At 55.1% G+C, this 23,906-nt stretch overlaps 7 protein-coding genes across 7 annotated transcripts; 5 read left to right on the top strand and 2 right to left on the bottom strand.

Moving 5' to 3' along the window:
* Positions 1 to 22: 22 nt before the first annotated feature.
* On the top strand, positions 23 to 5,339 carry CDEST_11496 (Putative AAA+ ATPase domain, ABC transporter type 1, transmembrane domain-containing protein; the record flags this gene model as incomplete). Its single annotated transcript, XM_062927652.1, has 12 exons — positions 23 to 232; positions 298 to 841; positions 912 to 1,412; positions 1,471 to 1,704; positions 1,749 to 2,539; positions 2,607 to 2,769; positions 2,825 to 3,190; positions 3,266 to 3,461; positions 3,529 to 3,579; positions 3,640 to 4,371; positions 4,429 to 4,905; positions 4,969 to 5,339. 12 exons carry the CDS (start codon positions 23 to 25, stop codon positions 5,183 to 5,185), a joined length of 4,482 nt encoding a protein of 1,493 aa, XP_062783703.1. The 3' UTR covers positions 5,186 to 5,339.
* Positions 5,340 to 6,534: 1,195 nt separating this feature from the next.
* Positions 6,535 to 11,039, top strand: CDEST_11495 (Putative P-type ATPase, HAD superfamily, P-type ATPase, transmembrane domain superfamily). Its single transcript, XM_062927651.1, has 2 exons — positions 6,535 to 9,589; positions 9,732 to 11,039. The coding sequence occupies exons 1-2, from the start codon at positions 6,893 to 6,895 to the stop codon at positions 10,827 to 10,829; spliced, it is 3,795 nt and encodes a 1,264-aa protein (XP_062783702.1). The 5' UTR covers positions 6,535 to 6,892; the 3' UTR covers positions 10,830 to 11,039.
* A 398-nt stretch (positions 11,040 to 11,437) lies between these two features.
* Positions 11,438 to 13,653, top strand: CDEST_11494 (uncharacterized protein; the record flags this gene model as incomplete). Its single annotated transcript, XM_062927650.1, has 2 exons — positions 11,438 to 13,019; positions 13,077 to 13,653. The coding sequence occupies exons 1-2, from the start codon at positions 11,674 to 11,676 to the stop codon at positions 13,651 to 13,653; spliced, it is 1,923 nt and encodes a 640-aa protein (XP_062783701.1). The 5' UTR covers positions 11,438 to 11,673.
* A 2,711-nt stretch (positions 13,654 to 16,364) lies between these two features.
* On the top strand, positions 16,365 to 17,066 carry CDEST_11493 (uncharacterized protein; the record flags this gene model as incomplete). The annotated part of the gene is made up of 3 exons (XM_062927649.1): positions 16,365 to 16,686; positions 16,766 to 16,954; positions 17,014 to 17,066. The coding sequence occupies 3 exons, from the start codon at positions 16,365 to 16,367 to the stop codon at positions 17,064 to 17,066; spliced, it is 564 nt and encodes a 187-aa protein (XP_062783700.1).
* Positions 17,067 to 18,694: 1,628 nt separating this feature from the next.
* Positions 18,695 to 19,684, top strand: CDEST_11492 (uncharacterized protein; the record flags this gene model as incomplete). The annotated part of the gene is made up of 2 exons (XM_062927648.1): positions 18,695 to 19,391; positions 19,452 to 19,684. 2 exons carry the CDS (start codon positions 18,695 to 18,697, stop codon positions 19,682 to 19,684), a joined length of 930 nt encoding a protein of 309 aa, XP_062783699.1.
* A 663-nt stretch (positions 19,685 to 20,347) lies between these two features.
* CDEST_11491 (Putative protein kinase-like domain superfamily) lies at positions 20,348 to 21,136 on the bottom strand (the record flags this gene model as incomplete). Its single annotated transcript, XM_062927647.1, has 2 exons — positions 21,084 to 21,136; positions 20,348 to 21,028 (listed from the first exon to the last, which is right to left on the bottom strand). Exons 1-2 carry the CDS (start codon positions 21,093 to 21,095, stop codon positions 20,348 to 20,350), a joined length of 693 nt encoding a protein of 230 aa, XP_062783698.1. The 5' UTR covers positions 21,096 to 21,136.
* Positions 21,137 to 21,986: 850 nt separating this feature from the next.
* Positions 21,987 to 23,384, bottom strand: CDEST_11490 (Putative alpha/beta hydrolase-3; the record flags this gene model as incomplete). The annotated part of the gene is made up of 4 exons (XM_062927646.1): positions 21,987 to 22,285; positions 22,413 to 22,710; positions 22,774 to 22,928; positions 22,982 to 23,384. The coding sequence occupies 4 exons, from the start codon at positions 23,382 to 23,384 to the stop codon at positions 21,987 to 21,989; spliced, it is 1,155 nt and encodes a 384-aa protein (XP_062783697.1).
* Positions 23,385 to 23,906: the final 522 nt, after the last annotated feature.

The following is a 23,906-nucleotide window of genomic DNA, read 5'->3' as shown; positions in this document are numbered from 1 at the left end:
ATTGATCTTACGAAGCATCAACATGTCCTGTCCGACCTTCAGCGACTGGGCGTTTGGGCCGCGAGTCCATACAGATTGCCGTTCTTTTGACTTCACTCTACAGTTTGAGGATGTTCTTTTTGCATGCTTGCCATCTGCATTGTTTCTTCTGCTTGCCCCATCGAGAGTTGCCCAGCTGCTTCGACGGCCCGTTGCTTTCCAGACTTCATCCAGGCTGTTGGCCAGCAAGTTGGTATGTCCAGCCGCACCGTCGAAAAGCCACCGTCAATGTGTCTTTAGCTAACTCCCCATTGCAAGGTGGCGACGACGACACTCCTTGCCTTTCAGTTGGCCTTCCTGGCTTTGCGCTGCCAGACCTCACAATTCCAGACTCCTGCGTCCGTCGCCGCCGATGTTTTGACTCCCGTCGCCACGCTTACAGTCCTGCTGCTGTCTGTCCTGAACCATCAAAGATCGCCTCGACCCTCGACCCTCCTCAGCCTCTATCTCTCGGCATCCATCATACTTGGCATTGCCCGTGTCCGGACACTATGGCTTTTCTCTGTGCGCGGCCCTTTGCCAGCCATCGCCACAGTCGTGTTGGGTTTCACACTGGCGGTGCTCGTGCTAGAGTCTCTCGAGGCGAAGAAGAGACTCGCCGCGTCCGATCCCCCTCCCGACGGCAAACATGCATCTCCCGAGCAGAGCAGCGGGTTCTGGTCGAGGACTTGCTTTGCGTGGCTGGCGACAACCTTTTATTTGGGGTATTCCAAAGTCATATCCCTCGGCGACTTACCAAGACTCGATTCAAGCATGGAGAGTCGTGTTCTTCACCGAAGCTTGGCCGTTACCTGGGACAAATGTACGTCTTTTACGTCGTCATGTTCCTAACGAAGTCTGCAGCCCCCTTGCTGACCATACGGCTTTATCAGATGACCACCAAAGTCGCCATAGTCTCATTAAAGCTTGCTTCAGGGGGTACCTTTTACCCTTCCTGGCTCCTGTCATCCCCCGGCTCTGTCTGACAGTCTTCACATTCGCGCAACCATTTCTCATAAAGACGACCGTAACCTTTGTGGGTAACGAGAGCCCAGACGCCAACTACGGCAGAGGCCTTATTGGGGCCTGGGTTTTGGTGTACCTGGGCATCGCGGTTAGCAACTCAGTCTACCAGTACCACAACCTTCGCTTTACCACCAGGCTTCGAGGAGGGCTGATTGCGCTTGTCTACCAACAAGCCGTCGACACAAGAGACGTCGACACTGGAGACATCACGGCGGTAGCCCTGATGGGGACAGATGTTGAACGCATCTTTGAAGCCATGTCTATGTTCCACATGACCTGGGGTTCGCTGCTTGATATTGCTGTTGCCAGCTGGCTCCTCGGACTGCAGCTATCCCTCGCCTGCCTGGCACCAATTATCCTTGTATTGAGTAAGTGACGCGCAGCATAATTCTGGGTGTGGGGGTCGCTGACCAGACCATCTCTCAGTTTTCATCGCTGCAATGTCAAAAATCTCCGTGGCCAGCAGAACAGCGCAGATGCGGTGGATCGAGAAGATCCAGGAACGCCTTCGTGTCACGACGACGGTGCTCGGTGAGATGAAGGCCGTGAAGATGCTCGGGCTCACAGATGTCATGTCGACAACGATTCAGAGACTGCGAACTGACGAGATCAACACCTCAAAGTCTTTCCGGAAGCTGCTCGTGGCTACTCTATTGCTCTGTAAGTTCTCTCTTGTCTTCGGCGGCGGCGATGCCAATGTCTAGTTCCTGACGGGCAGCCCTCAGCGCTCACCCCTATCAATCTTGCTCCCATTGTTACCTTTGCCGTCTACGTCATCATCTCCGTCTTCTGGAAGAACGAGACTCTTTTACCCGCGCAAGCCTTCGCCTCCATCGCATTGATTGGGCTCCTGACCACGCCCGTTGTCATGTTCATCCAGATGCTGCCCATGATTGTCCAGTCGTTTGCATGCTTCGACCGCATCCAAGACTTTTGCAACTACGGCCCCCGGCCTGCAACTCTCGATGGACAAAGCAGCACCTTAAACCCGCCGTCCTCGACCGATATCAACCTTGTTCCATTGACAACTGAGGGCGGCAGCAAGCCAGCAGTCTCCTCGCACCAGCCGTGTGCCGTCTCGTTTAGAGGGAATAGTTTTGGCTGGAAGAAGGACCAGGCTGTGCTTCACGACCTCACCGTTGACATCCCTCGAAACGCGGTGACTGTTGTTATCGGTCCCGTGGGAAGCGGCAAGTCATCCTTCCTTGGCGCAATACTGGGCGAGTTGGTACCCATGTCTCCTCCTACTGCCGCGCCGGCCGTTGGAAACTTTCCTGAAAGAGGTGGCGCGGCATATTGCTCACAGAGCCCATGGCTTGAGAATGGGACGGTTCGGCAAAACATACTCGGCGTTTCACTTTACGACCAGAAGTGGTACGATGCTGTAATCTCAGCCTGCGGTCTTGAACCCGATCTACAAGCGTTGCAGAAGGGAGACTACACACTTGTTGGTAGCAAAGGTGTCAATCTCAGCGGCGGCCAAAAACAGCGCATCGTAAGTGCCCGAACATGCTCCTTGAACGTTATGTTTATGCTAACGTCCAACCTTTGTCTCCCCAAAGGCTCTTGCTCGAGCTGTCTACTCGAGGCAGAAGATGGTTGTCCTCGACGATGTCTTCAGCGGCATGGATGCCCACACGGCTAAACATGTCTCGAACTGTCTGCTTGGCACCGATGGTCTTTTGCGTAGACAACGCGCAACGATCATCATCGCAACGCATAGCCGTGAGTTTTGACTTCACCTCGTGACATTGTGATGGGCATGCTAATGAGAGTGCAGATGAACTCATGGCCGTCGCCGACTTTATCATCTGCCTCGACGATGGCAGGGTGCAAGAACTCGGCAACCCCGCAGTCCTCGTACGAGGTCAAGGCTATACGAGCAGGCTAGGGCTGAAGTTATCATCTGACGGTGTGGTGGAGAAGGTACAGGAAGAGTCTAATGATTCTGTGATTCCCATGGAGCAGACAGCCACGCCAACCAACGAGAACGAGAACCACCAAGACCAAATGACTCATACCGATATCCGACGCAAGAATGGGGAGAAGGCAGTTTACGAGTACTACTTGAAGAATGCCGGCTGGAAGGCGGTCACCCTCTACTCGGTTTCAGTCGTCATGTGGATCTTCTTTTCCGAGTTCTCTAGTAAGTTGGGAACTTCCCATTGCAATGTCGGGGAAAACTGCCAACTGCCGCTGACAGTTTCCATGTGACAAATAGCCGTTTGGGTCAAATGGTGGTCTGAAGCCAACTCTGTCGAGGCCAACACAAGTGTGGGATACTACTTGGGCATATACGCCGTGTTTGGCGTCCTCGGCACTCTGGGGGCTTCTTTGGCTGCCTGGTTTGCATTCCTCGACATCATAACCAACACGGCTCTCAAGCTGCACTCAGACCTTCTCAAAACTACCATGGCGTGAGTTCATTGTGCAGCATTCTATTGAATGTGGGACAGTACTAAACGTATACCTCTCGCGGGATAGAGCATCCTTCCATTTCCTGACCACAACCGACAACGGCGAGATTCTCAATAGGTAAGTCACATTGGATTTATTTCTCAGTGCAATGAGGTGCTCATTTCCGGCCGTTCACAGGTTCAGTGAAGACCTGCAGCTTCTGGATATGGACCTGCCGTCCAACCTGGTGAATTACACCTCCAGTGAGTCTTCCATCCACGTGAATATGCGATGTCGCTCACAATGTTTCGCAGCGGCCATATCCATCTTGGCTAAACTCGTTATCCTCGCCGTCTTCTCCCAATATCTCGGCATCGCCCTCCCTTTCATCGCGACCGTTGTCTATTTTCTGCAACGCTTCTACCTTCAGACGTCTCGCCAGATCCGTCTTCTGGGGATCGAAGCCAAGGCGCCCTTATACACTCACTTCTCTGAATCTGTGGCTGGAGGCGCAACCATTCGTGCCTTTGGATGGCAAGCCCAGTACCAGAAGCGTAGTTATCACCGCATCGATTTGTCCCAGAAACCAAACTACGTCCAAAGCTGCATTCAGGCGTGGCTTACGTTTGTTCTCAACCTGGTCGTGGCTGTGCTTGCCGTCGTCCTCGTGGTTGTAGTTGTTACTTGGCACGACAAATTCAGTGCCGGAAGCGTTGGTGTCAGCCTTGTCATGGTCATTGGCTTCAGTGAGGTGTTAGCACGCCTGATCCAGAGTTGGACTAAGCTTGAGTCCAGCGTGGGTGCTGTTGCAAGAGTCAGACGGTTCGTAGCAGAGACCGAAACGGAGCAAACTGCCGGCAAGGAGCGGTTATCTAGAGACTGGCCCCGTGTTGGGGCTGTCAACTTCTCCGACGTTGTGGCGTCTTATGGGTGAGTATTCAAGTGTTTTTCATATCTCGTTCAGTCTTGGAACTGACGTTACGCCAGTCCTGATGTCGAACCCATACTCAAGAGGGTATCGATATCGGTGGAGGCCGGTGACCACGTTGCGATCTGTGGTCGCTCAGGCAGCGGCAAGACGTCGCTTGTCCTCAGCCTACTGCAGATGACAGAAGTCAGGGGAGGCAAGATTGAGATTGATGGTGTCGACATATCAACTCTCGTGCCATCGGAGCTTCGTTCCTGCATCAATGTTGTTTCCCAAGATCCTTTTCTCATGCCGGGGACTATCCGATTCAACATTGATCCGCTGAGCGCCGCTTCTGACGACGATGACGACGACGACGCGAGGATCACCCAGGCTCTTGACAGAGTTGGCCTTTCGAGACATGTTCAAGAGCAAGGCGGCTTGGGCGCGGAGATGGACGACAAAGCTTGGTCGGCCGGTCAGAAGCAGCTTCTCTGCATGGCCAGGGCCATGCTTCGGCAGTGCAAGCTTTTGATTCTGGACGAGGCCATGAGCAGGTAAGCAATCGTGAGAAGTTTCATCTTCGGTATGCAGTTCACGCTGACGTTACCGTTACCCAGTGTTGATAGCGAGACCGAGGCGGTTATGCAGGATGTTGTCGACAATGAGTTCCGTGGCTGCACTGTTTTGGCTGTTATGCACAGGCTCAAGCACGTCTCGCGGTATGACGCAGTGGTGCTTCTTGGTGACGGCGAAGTTTTGGAGATTGGAGAACCGACTTCACTGATTGCGGGAGATGGCCGGTTTGCTGAGCTATACAGGATGAACTCGAACTGACCACATCATTCATTGGGTGTGCAGTCAGATACGCACTAGTTAGTTGGTTCGCTCATGTTTATAGTTTTGTTTCCTTGAAGTGGTATTATCTACATGATATACAGATCGATCATTCATTTCCAGCCACTCTGCGCTATGCACGAGCGATTCCAACCTCCAGCTACTTTGGCCTTCACCATAATCGTTACTTCGTAGGTAACTGCTCATATCACATGATGGATGAAATTGTGTTTGTGCATTTGGCTTTCAGATCAGGCCAATATCGATTGGAATGCCTGCTCAGCCGTGTATCCCGTGAATCCAAATAGCACAGATTTTGTAAACTTCTCAAATGTCACACAGTCGGGGGACATTTAACAAAAATCCGAGTGTTTGTGATATCGGGTGCGATGTTCCTCCTTACCATCAACAGGTGCTCGCAGTGCTTCGTGTGCTCGTACACTCTCCTATATATCCGTCGATCACCTTGGCCCCGTGTCGTATGATGGTGCGGTGCATCTTCTTCCACCTTGCCGTGCAGTGCCGCATGTGGTTCTCCCATTTGACATAGAGCCCGGTATACTTAAGAATGGCGTGAAAAACAAGTAATCCAGGCCCTTCTCGATTGTATTTTTGTCGTGGGATAATGTCGATAAACTAACTGGCTGCAATGTTCCACATGTCAGTTTTCCTATGTTTGCCTTCACCACACGGTTGCAACACATGAACGAACAGTTCCAATGCCGGCCTCAAAAGCTTCGCTCAGTTCCCATCCATACTCCCCCCACCTCCTGCAACTCTTAACATTCCAAGTGAGACCCTGGATGATGTCAGGGGGGCGTGAAGCCAAGTCCTTCGCTAAGCCTTCTCTCTGGGCACGCCAAGGCACCAAAGAGCCGAACAACCGATGGGATAACTGGGCCAAAGCCGGGGGTTCTGCGTAATGAATTTTTAGGCTTCCAACCAATATGGAGGACTGACTTGTTTGTGGACCGCATATCCCTTCGCATCCCCCCCGAGAAAAACGCAGCCACGCCGACACCGAGATTACGGCGTCAGAGGTCCGGGATGGCCGCCGGCGTGACGGCCGACGAATGATCACTGCTCCCCCCTCACGATTCGATGCTTGACTGACCTCCAGGCCCCTCTCTTTGTCCGATTGCTCCCTCCGAATGACTCTCCGAGTGACAGAGGAAGGCAAACAGAGACTCGGACTGGCCGATGGCCACGTGCCATCTCAGAAGTCACGAAGCCGACTCGAACCCTTGGTGGACCCCGGGTGCGTCCATCTCCACAGGTCCCCCGGACCACACAAGGCTTGTGCAGTGAGACCGAGAGGTCTAGTGCGTGCATCATCGGACCAGTCACCACCCTAACGGCGTGCCGAGAAGCCTTGGGGCCTTCTCTCGGCGCCGTGGTTGAGGTTCCGCCAAGATGCAGTGACGCGGCCGACAGATCCGTTCCCAATGGGTCGGCACACCGGGGGCCCTGTGTTGGCGATTTGGCAAAGCTGTAGTCTCTTGGGGATGACCATGCCATATTATCAACCGGTATCCCCCTTGCCGGTGCCGCGCTGATCGTCTTTGTCCCTCTCTCTTTCTCCCTCTCTCTCTGTACTTTTTTCCGTCTTCTCGTCAAATCTTGCCAGTTGTATTAACCTTGGCTCCTCTGTCGTCACAACTCCACGGTTCCGCTCAACCCTTTCAAGGTCGCAGAGCAGGACACGAGATGACGGCCGACGAGATCACCTCGGCCCCGGGCCAGCCAGACACCGGTCAGGCCAGACCGACCGACCCCTTCAACGAGCAGTTCGCCCAGAAGCTACAAGACAAAGACGACGAGCTCGACCTCCGCGATGAGACCGTTATCGAAAACAACAAGTTCGCCTTCACGCCGACGCAGCTCCACAAACTCACCACGGCCCGCAACCTCTCGGCGCTCCGACGGTTCGGCGGCCTCATTGGGCTCGCCGCCGGACTGCGAACCGATCTCGCCGCCGGCCTGAGTGTCGACGAGACCAGTCTCGACGGCACAATCTCCTTCGAGGAGGCCGTCGCCGCCGGCAAGGCTCACCGTCCTGCCGAGATCACGCCCGTCCCGCCGTCCTCCTCCTCCGCCTCCCCGCCGCATCACGAAAACAGCTTCAAGCTCGACCTGGACCTCGGACAGCACGAGCGGAAGGACTTCATCGACCGGCGGCGCATCTACGGCGAGAACAGGCTGCCGAAACGCAAGCAAAAGTCCTTTTTGCGGCTCGCGTGGATCGCCTTCAACGACAAGCTCATGTTCCTCCTGACGCTCTCGGCGACCATCTCGCTGGCGCTGGGCATCTACGAGACGGTCGACGCCGCCGACGACGAGCCCAACATCCAGTGGGTCGACGGCGTGACGGTCGTGGTGGCCATCCTCGTCATCGTCTTCGCCAGCGCCGCCACGGACTGGCAGAAGAACGCCCGGTTCGCCAAGCTCATCGAGCGAAAGGAGCAGCGCGACGTCAAGGTGATCCGGTCCGGCCGCACGCAAAACATCTCCGTATACGACGTGCAGGTCGGCGACGTCATGCACATCGAGACGGGGGACGTCGTCGCCGTCGACGGCGTGCTCGTCCAGGGGTCCGGCGTCCAGGTGGACGAGTCCTCGCTCTCGGGCGAGTCCGAACTCGTCCACAAGAGCGTGCCTGGCGACGGCGACGGCTACGGCAACACCAACACGCGTAACGAGAAGGCCTACCGTCCCTCGGCGGCGGCGGCGGCGGCAGACCCCTTCATCCTCAGCGGCACGACGGTCTCGGGCGGCGTCGGCGCATACTTGGTGACCTCGGTCGGCAGCAACTCGACGTACGGCAGGACGTTGATGTCGTTGAGGGAGGACGTCGAGGAGACTCCGCTCCAGCAGAAGCTGGGCAAGCTCGCGAAGCAGCTCATCACTTTTGGCGCCATTGCCGGAGTCATCTTCTTCCTCATCCTGTTCATCCGCTTCTGCGTCGGCCTGCCGACCATGCAAGGCACGCCGTCCGAGAAGGCCGAGACCTTCTTCAAGCTGCTCATCCTCGCCGTCACCGTCGTCGTCATCACCGTGCCCGAGGGTCTGGCCCTCGCCGTGACGCTCGCGCTCGCCTTTGCCACGACCAGAATGCTCAAGGACAAGAACCTCGTCCGCCTGATTCGCTCGTGCGAGATCATGGGCAACGCCACGTGTATCTGCTCCGACAAGACGGGGACCCTGACGCAGAACAACATGACGGTCGTCACCGGCAGGCTCGGCCTGACCGAGAGATTCGGAGATGTGCATGTTCCGCCAAAGGAACAAGCGCCCGATGGCGATATCGACATCAAGAAGGAGGGAGAGCCCAGTAGCGAAGACGTAACCAGCCAGGATATTACACCCAGAGCACTGCTGGAGTCGCTGAGCGGCGAGGTGAGGGAACTGATGAAGAACAGCATCGCCCTGAACTCGACCGCCTTCGAAAGCGACAACCCGACGGACCCGGGCTTCGTGGGCACCAGCACCGAGACGGCGATGCTCCGGTTCGGCCGCGAGTTCCTCTCCATGGGCCCCCTGAACGAGGAGAGGGCCAACAACGAGATCGCCGACATGTTCCCCTTTGACGCGTCGAGGAAGTGGATGGCCGTCATGTCGAGGCTCCCCAACGGCCGCTTCCGGCTGCTGGTCAAGGGCGCCGCCGAGGTCGTCTTCGAGCAGTGCACCAGCGTCCTCCACGAGCCGAAGAGGGGGCTCTCGACACAGGACACGACTACGGACGACGCGGCGAGGGACGACATCCGGGCCACGATCCGCGAGTACGCCAAGCAGATGCTGCGTCCCATCGCCATGGCCTACAAGGACATGGACGCCGCGGCGGCCTTTGAGAGGCCGGACGACCCGGACTCGATCCGGTTCGAGAAGCACTTTGGCGACATGACGCTCGTCGGCGTCTTCGGCATCCGCGACCCCCTCCGGCCCGAGGTCCTCGACTCGGTGCGCCAGTGCCAGGAGGCCGGCGTCTTCGTGCGCATGGTCACGGGCGACAACTTTCTGACGGCGAAAGCCATCGCCTCCGAGTGCGGCATCTACACGGCCGGCGGGCTCGCCATGGACGGCCCCACCTTCCGGAAGCTCACGCCGGCGCAGCTGGACCTCGTCGTGCCCCGGCTCCAGGTGCTGGCGAGGTCGAGCCCGGAGGACAAGCTACTGCTCGTCTCGCACCTCAAGGGCATGGGGGAGACGGTCGCCGTCACGGGCGACGGCACCAACGACGCCCTGGCCCTGAAGGCCGCCGACGTGGGCTTCGCCATGGGCATCCAGGGCACCGAGGTCGCCAAGGAGGCGGCGTCCATCATCCTGCTCGACGACAACTTTGCCTCCATCGTCAAGGCTCTTGTCTGGGGCCGGACGGTCAACACGGCCGTCAAGAAGTTTCTCCAGGTTCGTTTTCACGATGCGCGGCGGCGTGGTGGGGAAATACCACACCGTCCCCCCCCCCCCTCTCTCTCCCCATGTTTTTATACATATGATGCCCTCCCCTCCTCCACCTCTTGGAAGTTGTCACTGACCTATGGACATCCAGTTCCAATTCACCATCAACATTACGGCCGGTACTCTCACGGTCGTCTCGGAGCTGGCCGGCGACTCCATGTTCACGGTCGTGCAGCTCCTCTGGATCAACCTCATCATGGACATCTTCGCCTCCCTCGGCCTCGCGACGGACTACCCGTCCCCGGACTTCCTCAAGAGGCGTCCCGAGCCGCGCAACGCGCCCATCGTCAACATCACCATGTGGAAGATGATCCTCGGCCAGGCCGTCTACCAGCTCGCCGTCATGTTCACCCTGCACTACGCCGGCGACGCCCTCTTCCGCCCCGCCACGGCCGCCGACCGCGCGTCGCTGCAGACCATGGTCTTCAACGTCTACGTCTGGATGCAGTTCTTCAACCAGCACAACTGCCGCCGCGTCGACAACCGCCTCAACATCTGGTACCAGGGCGTCCTGCGCAACCCGTGGTTCCTCGGCGTCCAGTGTGCCACCGTCGCCGGCCAGATGGTCATCATCTGGAAGGGCGGGCAGGCCTTTGACACGCGGCCCCTCAGCGGGCCGCAGTGGGCGTGGTCGATGCTCTTCGGCGTGCTGGTGATCCCCCTCGGCGCCGCCGTGCGCCAGGTGCCCGACGCCCACGTCTACGCCCTCTTCCAAGCCGTCAAGAGGGGCTTCCTCGGCGCCGTGCGCGGGCTCTCCCGGGTCCTGGTGCCGTCCAGGTGGCGCAAGAGGGCCGAGGAGGAGGTCGCCCACGACATGGGCGCCGCCGAGAGCTGGGTGCTGCAGACGGGCGCGGCGCTGCTGAGGCCGATGAACTACGAATGGGGCAGCCAGACGCCGCCGCCGGCCGGCGCCTCGCGGCTCGCCGGGCGGGTGTCGAGCATCCCCGCGGCGCAGAGGGAGGCCCTGATCCGCGCCGCCAAGGCCGGCACGGGGGACAACGAGATCGACGTGGCGGCCATGGTCGACGCCGCGCGGTACGCAAAGGTCGAGCTGTCGTACGGCCTCGAGGTGCACCCCGAGACCTCCAAGGAGGACCCCATCCTGCTGACCTCGATTGGCGTTGACGGGAAGAAGTGCCCGCCGAGCCAGGACCCGGAGATTCTGCGGTACTTGCAGCGGCCGTCATGACAAGGGGGGTTTGTTAGTCTGTTTGTGTACGCTATGCAGTTGGTGGTGGTCGGATGTCTAGTTGGTTTGGGGATATTTCTTGCACAGAGCCAGCCTTTCGGGACACAAGGGAGCGCCTCATAATACCTCATGTACAATTATATGTATGTTAACGAAGTTATGCAATACTTATACCTTGGGTGGCTATATGTCGTCCAACCTTTACTCGAGGCCTCCGCCAGTCCTTTCTCTGAACTCAAGTCTTGTCCCTATCACTGGACCAACTGAAGTTGTGAGTTGTTGGGTCATTGGGCAAGGTACATGTGTAAATGTGAGCATAACCACTTTCTTGGCTGAAAACCTGGGTTCTATTTGTATGTCTGTATTATAAAAACACAAGGCTTGTTTCATTTTCTGCTCCTGAACCCGACTTGGTCATCGACTTACCCTGTCTTCTATTAGCAGTGAAGCTTCATCGTTCCTATCAAAAAGATGCCCACAAGACCGCCGTGGAATGATAGTTCTGGGAACACCCGCCAGGTGGCGCCAGGTGATTTTGCGACTACGTCTTTTCGACTCAAGAACCGATTCCATTTATCCTTTTACCACCTTCAACCTTCAACCTTCAACCTTCATCATCAACCTCTGTCTGTTTCTGCCCTGTTGCGCTCCTAAACTCCAATCACCGCTTGCAAAGTTCACACATCTCGCATGGACGAGATAGCTTACAGATAACGATAGGGATGTCCATAAAGACCATACCCCCCACGAGCATGTGCTGCCCTTATCTCCTCACTTGAGGCACTTAACGATCCATCGTCTTACATAGAAGACGGGGCGTCGGTATTTACTGCAGGCCTCCATCATGTACGGCCAGCAGCGCAAATACATGAGCAAGCGGCAGCGGCCTTGCGACTTTTGTCGTTCGCGAAAGGCAGCATGCCGCATCGATCAAGCGCCGCCCTGCCGTCTCTGTCTGCTGCACGGCCGGGAATGCACCTTCGTCGAGGCCGCAGCGCCGAGGAAACGACCGTTGCCATCAGAGGGGATTCGAGACCTGGACCCATCTCAATCTCCCGTAAAAGCGCCCATATCGATGATCACAACCGCCAGCCAGGCACAGGTTCCCCTGGTACTCACAGACGAACACCCCCCGGACGACGCCGCCATGGCCTTCGTCGATGGCATCAACTTCGAGACAACCCAGTCCGAGTTTGAGGCCATGTTCCGAAGCCCGCGCCCCCCCAGCAGCACGCCCGCCACCGCCTGGACGAGCAACACGCCCCGACAGCTCCGGTCCAGAGACGAGGACAACTACCCCGCCGGCGCCAACCCCCAGCTGCTGGGCCTCAGCGGCGACATGGACCCTCTTCTGCTGCGGCATTACCGCTTCGATGAAGGCGGCATGTTCGGCTTCAAAGAACTCGCCGTCCACTCCGTCCAGGGCTCGCCGTTGCCGTGCCACTTTCTCGTCTCCCAGCAGTCCATCTTCTCCCGCCGACGAGACGAGTGCGGTCTCGAACGGCCGGACGACGAGACGCTCTCCCGGCAGCTGCAAGACATCGTCCCCGCCGCCGTCGGCCGGCGTCTCGTCAGTCTCTGCATGGACTTCGTCCAGCCTCTGTTCCCCATCTTCTCAACGGCAGAGCCCCCGGATCCCGCGACGGCGCCGACGTACCTCCTCGCCGCCATCTACGCCATCTCGCTCCCCTTCGCCGTGCACGACGACAAGCTCAGCGTGGACGTTGCGTACGACAAGCCGCCCTACCCGGCACTGTCGCGCATCGTCGACAGCGCTCTCTCGTACGAGCTTCACTCGCCGAGCGTGCCCGTCGTGCAGACACTGCTGCTTCTCATCTTGCGGCCGTCTGCGGACCCGCTGGTCGCCGACACGGCGTACCGACGAGACGCGCTCGGAAGGCTCGTCTCATGTGCCACGACCCTCGGCTTTCACCTCGATCCTTCCGAGTGGCCGATGACCGACGGGCGGAAGGCTCACCGGCGGAGACTCTCTTTTACCGTATACGCCGTCGATCAGTGGATAGCCTCCAGCCACGGGACGCTGCCGTTTACTCATCGAGACAACTGGCTCGTCACGAACGTGAGGCCTGTAGACTTTGTTGATTCGGGCCTCGGGTCCCATGAAGAGTCAAGACTCATCGACTTTGCAACTATTACAGAAATCCTCGGCTCGGCTCTTGCAAGTCTCTAGTGAGTGGACAGTTGTGAAACTGAAAACTGTCTATGCTGCAGTGCTGACCTCTCCAGCTCCCTCCGAGCGGTCCATGAACTATCCAAAAGCCGCGATGCAATCCCGGCCGTCTCCCAACCGCTTCTTCACACTCTGATCTCGATGCCTAACCTAAACCAGACAGAGTCGAGTATGCGTCGTCTAACGATTCTCTATACTCAACTCGTCATTCGCCGAGCCGAACTGCGGCCTTCTCTGGCACAGCACCCACCCCATAGTCCCCGCGAGGATGAATCTGAGCTCTCCGCAAGAAGAAACATAAAGACTTGCACACGCGCCCTCACCGACGTCATCCAAGACCTGAATCCGGATACGGACGGCGTCTTCTGGCCGTCGTGGACCCAGCTGGTCTTCTCCTCCGTCTGCTTCACCCTCATGACGATGGCCGTCTCGTCCCCCGATGCCGAAGAAGCTTCTGACTGGATTGCCGATCTGCAGTCGACTCGCCGAGGTCTCCGTTTGAAGGTCGCCTCGTTCCCGTTTCTCCGCCTGGGCCTCCTCCGGATCGACGCACTCTTCTGGCGCGGCATCACAAACGTCCTCGACCTGCGGCCGCACGTGGAAGAGGCATTCCGAGCTGCGGATCTGATATAAAAGTAGCCTACGTTTTATTCAGGTACCCAGACATGTATAGACTTGTATCGGGTTCTCCTGGAAAATAGACCCAGAGTCAAAGCTATGACCGGCTCCGGGGGTGGCCACGTATCAGAGGACTAATGGCGCCTGACTAGGTGGGTTGAGTGCTTTCACATCACTCAGTTGCTTACGTCTCTGGCTGCTTCAGTGGTTTCTCGGGCAATGTAATTGGCGAGCAGGGTGAGCTGGTGCTGTGAACGCAAAGATCCAAGATGAGAAAGCGTAACGGTGCATAAGAGTCGAGAAAAAGAAAAAAAAAGGGGGGAAAAGGCGATATATGGAAACTGTTGTATTTAAGAGCATCCTGGGAGAGGATCATAGAGTCTTTTGCCAGTGAACTAAAGGCATTAATTAGCAATCGCAACATAAGCACACCATGGGCATTTGGAAGATAGATGATACGGAGAGAGAGAAGGGGCTTTCGCCACTTGGCTTACGGTTTGTTCTACGTATAGATAGATGCGTTTTGAACAACCTGAACTGGATCAAGCAAACGACAGAAATCTCGCAAGGCAATTCCTTACTGCTCATTCAGACAAGTAATCCCTTGAATTACAACCGCAAGGCGAGTTTTCCTACCTGTCTCCCCTCCTACAAAACCTGGACCGTCTCTTCAGCTTGCTGGAGATCATACACAGTGTTGATCATGCCATCAAGCCTGAGGTTTCTAGCCGAAATGGCGCCACGATGTACTTGAGGTGCAGTTAGGTCACCCGCCACCATAAGGTCGGGCGAACGGGTGAGCAGGTTATTTGCATAAAAAATCGACATTGGCTATTTAGAAGTCTGTTAGTAGCCCTGTGTATGGGTGGTAAGGTAGTATTCTAGTTCGCCCCAGCAAACAAAGGTTGAGCGGTCATCTGTTGATGCTGATCTTGGCTGCTTTGAGAATTGTCTGCTTGCCCCTCTCTATGTAACGTTCTTGCGTATTGGTCAGCGTGCTTCTTCTACTTCCACCCATCCAACCATCTACCTATCCATCCATCCATTCAAATCACTAAGGTATATTGCCAAGGCGGTCTCTCTCAAGGTCGCACAGGTAATCCATTCAAATCACAGAGAACCGTGTTATTGTCCGGACTTGGCGATGCTGACGCTCTTTAACCCATAGGCACTCTACATTGCTCGTCACACTCGAGCATCTCTAGTGCCCCAAAAAAAATGGCTCCATCGAGACCCAATTGCCCTTAGATCAACCTTGCTGACGCCCTTAGAGACGGCGATCGAGTCGAAGGAATACACAACGCCCCCAGAGACCGACGAATTAGCTGACGGCGGCAAAGCTGGGTATTCTATAGGTCCAAACCAAGACTTACCCATCTGATCTTAGTGATTTCTCTGTATAAGGTTAGAAACCAGGGGTCAGGCATGAACCGAGACCGAAGATCCCAGGGACGCACATGCATGAATACACACGTATCCTAGCTACCCTGAAGGATGAAAAAGAGCTTTTGCACAGACACAGACAGTCAGTCGTTAAGCAGGAGGCCTTTGCTGTTTAGGCAGCACCTCAAGACAACAACTATCACAATTTCAGAACCCTGACACGCCTGCAGTAGTGCCCCGGGCGGCCCGTTTTCCCGCAGACTGCAGCTAGGCCTCTCTAGAATATGCTTGTACCAAGGGGAACCAATCAAGGTTGATAGTCTGTTGAAACCATTGTGTACCTGGGCGACCCTTAAGAGGGGACCGCCTTGGCCACGTTCCTTATTTTGTTTAAGCCAGCCTATAGAAGATTACCTCGTTCCCAAAAGGGAAGGCAGGGGGTTTAGCCGCACTCTTTGGGGAGTAGGATAAACCCCATGTGCATGCTGACCACATATGCAGTCCGTCTTAGCGAAACACAGTCATGCAACTCCGAGACTCCGAGTTTACCTGCAAACCAGAGTTCGTCCGAATTGTCTTCCGGATCTCCAGTCAGAATAAGTCTATATGCCATCCAAAAGCTTACATACCATTGTATCTACAACCTCCCAAGTGTTGTTGGTAGACCACACGAAGTCAGCAGGCTTCTGTCCGGCTCCACCGGGTGTCAAAGATGGCTTGCACTGACGGCGCGGCGTCTATGCTGTCTGACAATGACGAGCCACATGCAGCGCACATTAAAACCGCCAAGCCTCGTCTATTGCTACGTTTGTCTGCATTGCAACCTCGGTGGCGAGTGGGGTTTTCAATATTGTCACCAGATGCGTATGAGGATCTGACATCCTTCGCATAACCATGCGGACAGCCTTCTCTAGTGGACTGCTCTAGGCAGGTGGATGGAAAAGAGATGAATGGAAAGCGGGGTTCGAGGCCGACATCTCTTGATCCTGTTGAGAGGTTATGTCCATGTAGGTAGGAGTGTATTGCATGCAGGCAGAGTCTGGACTAAATCCCTCACGAGGAGGATCGTTGCCAAGGAAAACCCGTAGCACTCCAGGCTTGAGGCCTGACAACATCGTGGTTAGCGGCATCGTGGTCAGCCGGATCATGGTTGACCAGCTTCAGTGCGCAGAAGAAGAATCAACAGGCGTAAACGAGCATCTCAAAAGTGTATAAAAGACTCGTTGATTCCTCCTCTCTCGAACAGTCTATCAGAAAGTATCCATCAACCTCATCTTACTTCATTACACCACTCTCATCAACTTCATTGACGCTCTCGCCTGCTTCGAGCCCCCGACTTCACAATGCATTTCTCAACCCTCTTCCTCTCGACCGCCCTCATGGCCGCCGGCAGCGTTCTCGGCGCTCCCCCCGCTCCCCTTGCCGAGCGCACGCCCGTGGCCGAGTCCATCGTCAACGCGACTGCGCTTGGTATCGACGTGTACGGCGCCATCCCCGAGGACGCCGTCAAGGTCGCGGACGGTCACTACACCGCCGAGCCGGGCACCAACGCGTGGGCCTGGATCCGCGCCCAGATCGACCTTCCGGACACGGCCCACACCCGCAGCGAGAACGAGAAGCGCCAGTGGGCCAACATTGGCATCGGCATGTTTGCCCAAGACTGGTGTAAGTCCTCCCCTGCTTGTTTCTTGTTTCCAGCCTCTTGTCAGTGTCCCCTGATCTGACGGTGAATCGAAAATAATAGGCAACGGCCAGTCCTCCTGGTTCGACAACGTGCAGTACAATGTGCACCACGTCGACGCCGTCAACATGTTCAGCGTTGGTATCAGCTACCGTGGTCTCCGCGGCAACGAGCAGCTTGATTTCAGCAGGCGTTCAGGCAACGGCGACTTGTGCGGACAGTACCTCTACTCTGCCCAGCCCAACACCCCCAGTAAGTCTCAATTATCGACGAGTTTGTGGTGTAATTCAGCGGCTGATCTCCTTTTTTAGTCGGTTGCTTCAACTCCCAGCTCATCAACTGTTTCAACCTCAAGTTCAGGTGATTCATCATCTGAATCGGGTGTAATGTGGCTCGTCGGTACGACTCAAGCGTATCGGTAATTCACTCAAACATGCTCTACGAGCGCACAAGCATTGGATCTGTCACTTATTGAAAGGATCGTTTTAACTGGTTCCAACCTTGTACCCGTCAGCTTCTCGGTGAACTGGAGTTCAATTATAGTGTACGCAAACATACATAGGTTTTGCTCTAGTTTAGCAATGTCAATATCTTTGATTGGATGTTGTGAAATGCTTTGAAAAGTGCAAAACACTTGACTCTAGCAAGCATTATCTTGTTGGCGTAAGCTATGTATGCAATTAGTAGATAATCACCTAGTGAGAACGTGAGCAGATTTGGTTTCATCTATGTACAAGCATCTGCTTGATATTATGTAGCTTGTTCTAGCGATTATGCAGCTTATTGATGTTTGCTCTTTACGCGAACTGTTGTCAGGTGCAGTTGGCTCACTCAAAGATTTGCCTCCTCGCAAAGTCTCTACTCTCACACGTCTTTTCTCGAGCTGTGCAATGTATTCGAAGCTGCCGATCGTTCAGCAGACGCGAGCCCAGTAGAGCAGAGTAGCAAGCTAACCCCGCTGGTCTACGAGGCTTCCTCTGCGTCGTGACCGACGTCAAATGGCATCACACTCTGTTTGTCAAATGCAATCGCCTCATCTAGCTGGTCAACTCAGCATAATTGCTTTCAATCCAGTGAAAGAATGCTTGAGGTGAGCATGAGGTCACCAGGATGAACAGAGAAGGTCAAGTGAGTGGGTACACTTGAGTATCAGACTCTCTTGAATGAAACGTAGCTCTCCAAGCTACAGTTGCAGATTTCAACCCCATCACAGGGACTATCGGTACTATTTAACCAGGTTCTAGATAGACAGAGTTGGACTTGTTGAATTGGAACAGAGAATCTCTAACGAGGGCTAAGGGAGGCGACGATAATGTAATTATCCTGGAGCTTGAAGTCATATAGGCCACAGCGCTGCGAAACAAAAGCGGCGGCCACCGTAGGGGTTTCGGTGACCGAATTAAGTGAAATAAAACATGTAACCCAATTTCCCTGCATTTGTTAGCATAATTGCTGCTCTAGGGTTCGCTTGGACAGGGGACTTGCTGAGGCAGCCAACTGATCCCAGGAGTAAGGGGTATGGAGCAAGCAGTTTGTTCCTGGGATTAGGGTTTGAGGTACAAGGTAGGGTGTCTTTCGAGTGTCTTTGTTTTTAGGCCTGGCACCGCGGTACACCTACTGCTGTAGACCTCTAGGTTTAACTCTAAAGAGATCGGGTAGCCCCTTAATTTCAGGGCCCGCGAAGACCGACTTTGAGAACTAAAGGTACACTAATATGGTCAATTTGATTGCAGAGCAATTCCAAAACAGTGGCACGTCTTCGTAGAAGTCTTTGCCACTTCTTCCAGGTTCAAGGAAGTTCTGTTATATAGCGCCATTAATGAAGATTTGAGGAAAAGAGATTTAAAAGTAATTCTGCTTGAAGATGATGGAAAATGGGTTTGAGGACATGGGTTTCAAGCGCACGTATATAAGAACATGAATTCCAGGTTTTTCCCAATACACGTACCTGATCGAATGCTCCCCCAAAGCGTCTTTGACTGATACGTCATAATGCTTCGAAGTTCGAGATTTCTCCTCCTGTTTTCCTTACTATGGGTTGCAATCGCGCACGAGCGTGAATTGCATCCCGCACCCGGCCACTCCTCTCTGCGTCGAGCAGTGCCGGATGAAATCCAGTATTGTAGCCTGGAAACCTGCGGTGCTGGAGACAGTTCGGATACATGTCGCCGCCGGCTGAGCCCCCGAGTTCTCCAAGCGCCCGACCCGTCCTCACGTCCGGCCAAGGGCCATTGGTATGGCCCGGCCAACTATGACAACAGCGTCGATAGCTTCTTCCGGGGCGAGATAGCGAAGCGGGCAGCAGCCAAAACCGACATTGTCACTGTCTTGGGAGGCGAAGTCACCTCTGAGTACATCCGCTTTATGGATGAACCGAAATCACTCGCAATGCTTGGGTTTTGTGGATGTATGGGTCTTATCGTCTTGTCGAGATCAGCAGTTTGGATGGCCCATATGTACGAGAACCCGGTCCTTGTTAATGGTCCCGAGGTTTTTCAGAAGAGAGGCATAGCTGTCCTCAAAAAAGGCAAACGGAGCTCGGATATGTACTATGGGCTGTCGGATCTGCGTGGCAACGTCTTCGCTCCGGACGAAAAACCGGTCGCAATTGTGTTCGCCCCTAAGTCGTCAAGCTCTGATTTCCAGTATGAGCCTCTCATGCGAGATATAGATCAGATGGTCAAAAAATGTAAGTTTTCAACCTGAAGCTATCATCCTTAGCTAGTATTGACAAAGTGACCAACCGCAGTAATCGGTGTAGATCCCGAATGGGTTGGGTACAAGCCGAAGCGGACTGATGATGTGAAAAGCAATTTCGACTTCTTTTGCGCTAATTCCAAAGGCAAGGTGCTTGTGCAGTACCAGCCGTCTAACAAAAGACGGTCCGGCCGTTCCAAGGCCAAAGCCAGGATATGGATCGAAGGAGATAGTTGGACATTCAAAATGTCATGGTCGCCCCATCGGAAGCAAAAGCGCTACTAGCCACAAGCAGCATGTTCATTCCAGCCAAAGAAATAAATGAGAATTAAGCTTCTACTTACACTCGCAGCAAGGTGGTTAACTCGCTCGTAATCCACCGTCGGGTGAGAAACAGAGACCACCACGACGGGTGATCTGCCTGCACCTGAGGAACAGAATCGAATTTTGCGCAACATTTGGTGTACTGAGCGCAGCCTTGCGTGGTAGGTCTACAGCAGATCTTTTTCCTCCGCCACATGTTGCAAGCAAAGTGTCAATGGAGACCGAATATCACCAGGCTTCTGGGTTAACTTACACGAACAATGACCTACCACTCCCCTTCCCTGGAACGTGGCTGGACCCTAAAGCATGTTTGCGAATCTGCGGCCTGCTGTTCGAAAGGTCGCCTCGCATTGAAAAGCTCTGAGCAGATACTCAACGAAACTTGGGCCCAACTGTTTCGGTGCGACTTTGGGAAGACAAGTGGAGAAAAGTCTTGCAAGAGGGCAGATGACGAGTTCCAGAAGATTCATCAGCTATCGCAAGATTGATTATGAATCTGCCTTCTTGCCTGTTGTTAGAGATAGATCTACATATATTGCTGCTACTACACCTAGATACTTCGATGAACAACCCGTCACTTCCTTGTCTGCAAAAGTCCTTTCACCCATTCCGCGAGATCAACTATCACTTCGTTACAGCTGTGGCGGAGCTGGGCTTGACGGCTCCGTCCAAACGTTCATTCCGTCCGTGTGTTCGGGGGCGTCTACTGTGGCGTTTCCTCCTATTATGCGGTTTGGCTATTGCCTCCAGGCCCTTTCGACGTCGTTCATAGAAATCGACGAGGTCTTGCACCTGACCTGCCATGTCACTCTCCTCGTCGTCCTGGTCACCTACCAAGATCTCAGCTGCTTCGAAATCCACGATCCTGATTTCACCTTCGCACAGATGCACGTTGAGCGACGAGAGGTCCTGAAGACGCACGCCCTGGCTGCGAATCTGGCGGAGTACTGGAACGAGCTTTGCTTCGAGCTGGGAGTTCTCCATCCGCGGCGTTTCTTCTTCGATCAACGCCGTGCCTCCGATGTCCGACATTACCAAAGCCCGATCGCCGTCGATGGTCCCGAGGCCATACATGATCGGTATCGCAGACCCTTGAAGGTCTTGAAGATGCTCGTAAACGCGGATTTCGCTGTCGAAGAGGTGCCTGTACTTGCAATCCTCCTTCTTGGCCACGATCCGCTTAGGCAACAGTGTCCAGTCGGTGTCTTGAGACAGCTTTAGGACTTTGGTGTAGTGGAGATCGGGCGGGAGGAAAACCGACTGGCCAAACGCCGTGAACTGCTTCGAGCCAAGGTGGAACGTGTACTACATGGTTTTGGCCGATTAACTGGTTCTATGATGGGGTGGTGGGAGAGCCTACCTCTTCTTCCATGCTAGATGTTGTCGCACCAGATCGGAGCTGGTGTTGGCAAGGATGTCTGGTCTGACTGGGTTGAAGCGAGAGCGAGAGCGAGGCCACTCTCTTATAGGTGGAATGCTCGGCACGTGTCCAGAAGCCAAGTCTGCTTTAAGCAACGTCTCACTGCTTTTTTCTTTTCCTCAATGTTGCTCTTTCCAGGCACTGCCAGCGCCGCGCTTATTCACGCACGCATACCTCATACACCAAGATGTTTGTTAAGGGCTGCCATCCGTTGAATACCCAAGACATGATACTATGGCGACGTGGAGTTCATCAGTGTGTGGCCGGGGAAGTGCCCGGCAATAACGGTCATCTGACGACTGAGTCCTCGTCGGGCGAGGACGAGAGTAATGTCGAGCCTGGTGGTGCCCAGTTTGTTGTCCTCGTCAGCTCCGTCCCTTTAAATGTTCTTCTTTTCTCAGACCTACTTGCCAAGAAAATGGGGACGTTGGAGCGTGGTCACCTCAATGTGGTTTTCCGTGCCACATTATTAATATGTTCCCCAAACACGGTCTTATAGTCAAGTCACTCCGGACCAGAATAAAACAGAAATACACAGCACTTTTCTTGCCTTAGTTCAAGCTTGGCCGAGGCACGCGAGATTGTAGCTGCCAACAGTGTGACAAGAAGTCCTATTTTGGTCAAACGAGGTACCGCAGAGAAAGATTCTTCTGCGTGCGTTAGTTCAGACACTTGGCAAGCTACATGCCACGAGTTTCTACGCTCTGCCAGCTAACCAGTGGTGCAGATTCCACGTAGTGCTAGTCTACAGGCAACGTGAATATATCCGACACCGATATACCTCTTCTGACAGCCTTTTTCGGGATTTTGTTTTGTTTTTGTCCATGACCCAGCTGACAAAATCTACGCTCCATCCCTGTAATGGGTCGCCCTGAGCAGCTGGGCAGTGTCTTCGATGAACTCGAAGCTCCTGGCGAGCCCCCGCTCGGGATGGTTGTAGTGCGCAAACGCGTGGGGCACCCCCGCGTACCGCTTCATCGACACCCGGTTTCCGGCGTCCCGGAGGAGGCGCCCGTAGTGTTCCCCCTCGTCCCTCTCCAGATCGAACTCGGCCGTGACGACGTGGGCCGGGGGTAAATTGCTCAAGTCGGGCGCCAACACCGGCGTGAGCCGCCAATCGTCGAGGAGCCTCTCCTGCTCGTCTGTTACCACCTCCTGTCAGCATTGTTCTACAAGAGAGATAAGAAAGAATAAGGGAGGAAAGTGAGAATAAGAGGAAAAGGAAGAAGAAGAAAGGGGAAACCCTCTCAAAGTATAATAGAGTCTCACCGTCGTCGTCCTCGAGCCAGTATTTCAGAAACCACTGCTCGCGTCCGAGGGGCCCCCAGGGAAGGTCGCGGTACAAGCGGGCGCTCTCGTACGGGCAGTTGGACTCGTCGAGCCGCTCGATCCTGCGGCGGCAGTACCTCATGTCCGTCGCCGGCACGATCATCAGATGCAGCTTGATCGCCACGTGCTCGTCCCTGGCAAAGTGGGCCAGCACGGCCGACATCTGGCCTCCAGCGGAGAGTCCTCCGAACGACACGCTTGACGGATCTATGTTCAGGGCTGCTGCGTGCTTAACGGCCTGGTACGAGGTGTTAGATCAAGCTTCCCCGGGGAGGGCTCATTGGGGAGCGCGGTGAATTACCCATCTGACGGTGTCCCAGCAGTCGTATATGGCGGTGGGGAACTTGAATTCCGGTCCCATGCGGTAGTCCACGTCGATGACCTTGATGTTGGCCTTGTTGCAGATGTGCCGGCACCATGCAGCTTCGCTGTTGAGCCCCCCCAGAACCCATCCACCTTAGGATCATTCCTTAGCATGATATACTAGCCAGCCGAGTGTCGCAACATACCGCCATGAAAGTTGAGGTGCACGGGAAAGGGACCCGGTCCCTCGGGGGAGTAGATCCGCACAGTCACCTTTCCAGCCGGGCGTGTGACGGGGACTTTGCAGTCCTCCACATGGAACACGTCGGGGCCTTGGTTGTATTCAATCTTAGCATAGCTTTTGGAGGGGTGAGCTGTAGCTGCAGGACACTCACCTCTGCAAGTCGGATACGTGAAGCTGTACTGCGCCGGCGACTCTCGGTATCGTTCGATGCTCACCTCGTCGGCCCTGACCATCCCTCCACCGTGCTCGTTCCAAAGACGGACCCAGTCGGGATCGATCCCCGGGTAGTCGGCGGCAGAGAACGCTAGCCGGCCGGCGACCGGCCTTGGCCATGGTCCGTGTTTCGATTCGTTCGGGACTGTCATTGTTAGGCGTGTTTCCTAAAAAAAAAAAAAACGCAATGTGGCAGTTGGGAAAGGTTTGGATGGCATTATCGTTTGACTCGAGCGCCAGAAGAGCACACACCCAGGATCCAAGAGACTAAGTTACGACCGTTACATACGCAACTCCTGGCTCTCCCTATCGCCGGACCGGACCCTGGGCGTATCTGGCCCGTCGCCGTCGTCTGCTCCAATTGGCGGTGTCGAGATGGCCGAACATGGTGGGTACGCGCCGGCCGACGGACCCCGGGACTGATGTCGGTGTTCGATCTGATTGGCGGCGTTCTTCCGGATACACACTATCTTTGGTGATAGGCCTGGCCAACGCCGCCAATGGATCTTCACGTAGGCTTCCCCGGCGTTATCTCTCGTATCTCCTTCATCGGCATGGGGGAAGGCCCCGCTTCACCCACGCGCCGGATCGAGTCAGGGTGACAAGGCAAACGAGGTTCGGGTTGTGCTACTTAGCGGCAACTTGCAGACATCTATATGACTGTACGGCGTGCC

The sequence above is a fragment of the Colletotrichum destructivum genome, chromosome 7 (assembly GCF_034447905.1).
Source record: "Colletotrichum destructivum chromosome 7, complete sequence".
In the NCBI taxonomy this organism is placed as follows: domain Eukaryota; kingdom Fungi; phylum Ascomycota; class Sordariomycetes; order Glomerellales; family Glomerellaceae; genus Colletotrichum; species Colletotrichum destructivum.
Note: the sequence above shows the minus strand (reverse complement) of the source record. Positions and strands in the feature narration are given on the sequence as shown.

Excerpts from the sequence above, each read along its gene's own strand:
- CDEST_11495 (XM_062927651.1), top strand. The coding sequence starts at position 6,893 with ATGACGGCCGACGAGATCACCTCGGCCCCGGGCCAGCCAGACACCGGT. Across the intron at positions 9,590-9,731 it reads CCGTCAAGAAGTTTCTCCAG|TTCCAATTCACCATCAACAT; the intron begins GTTCGTTTTCAC and ends ATGGACATCCAG.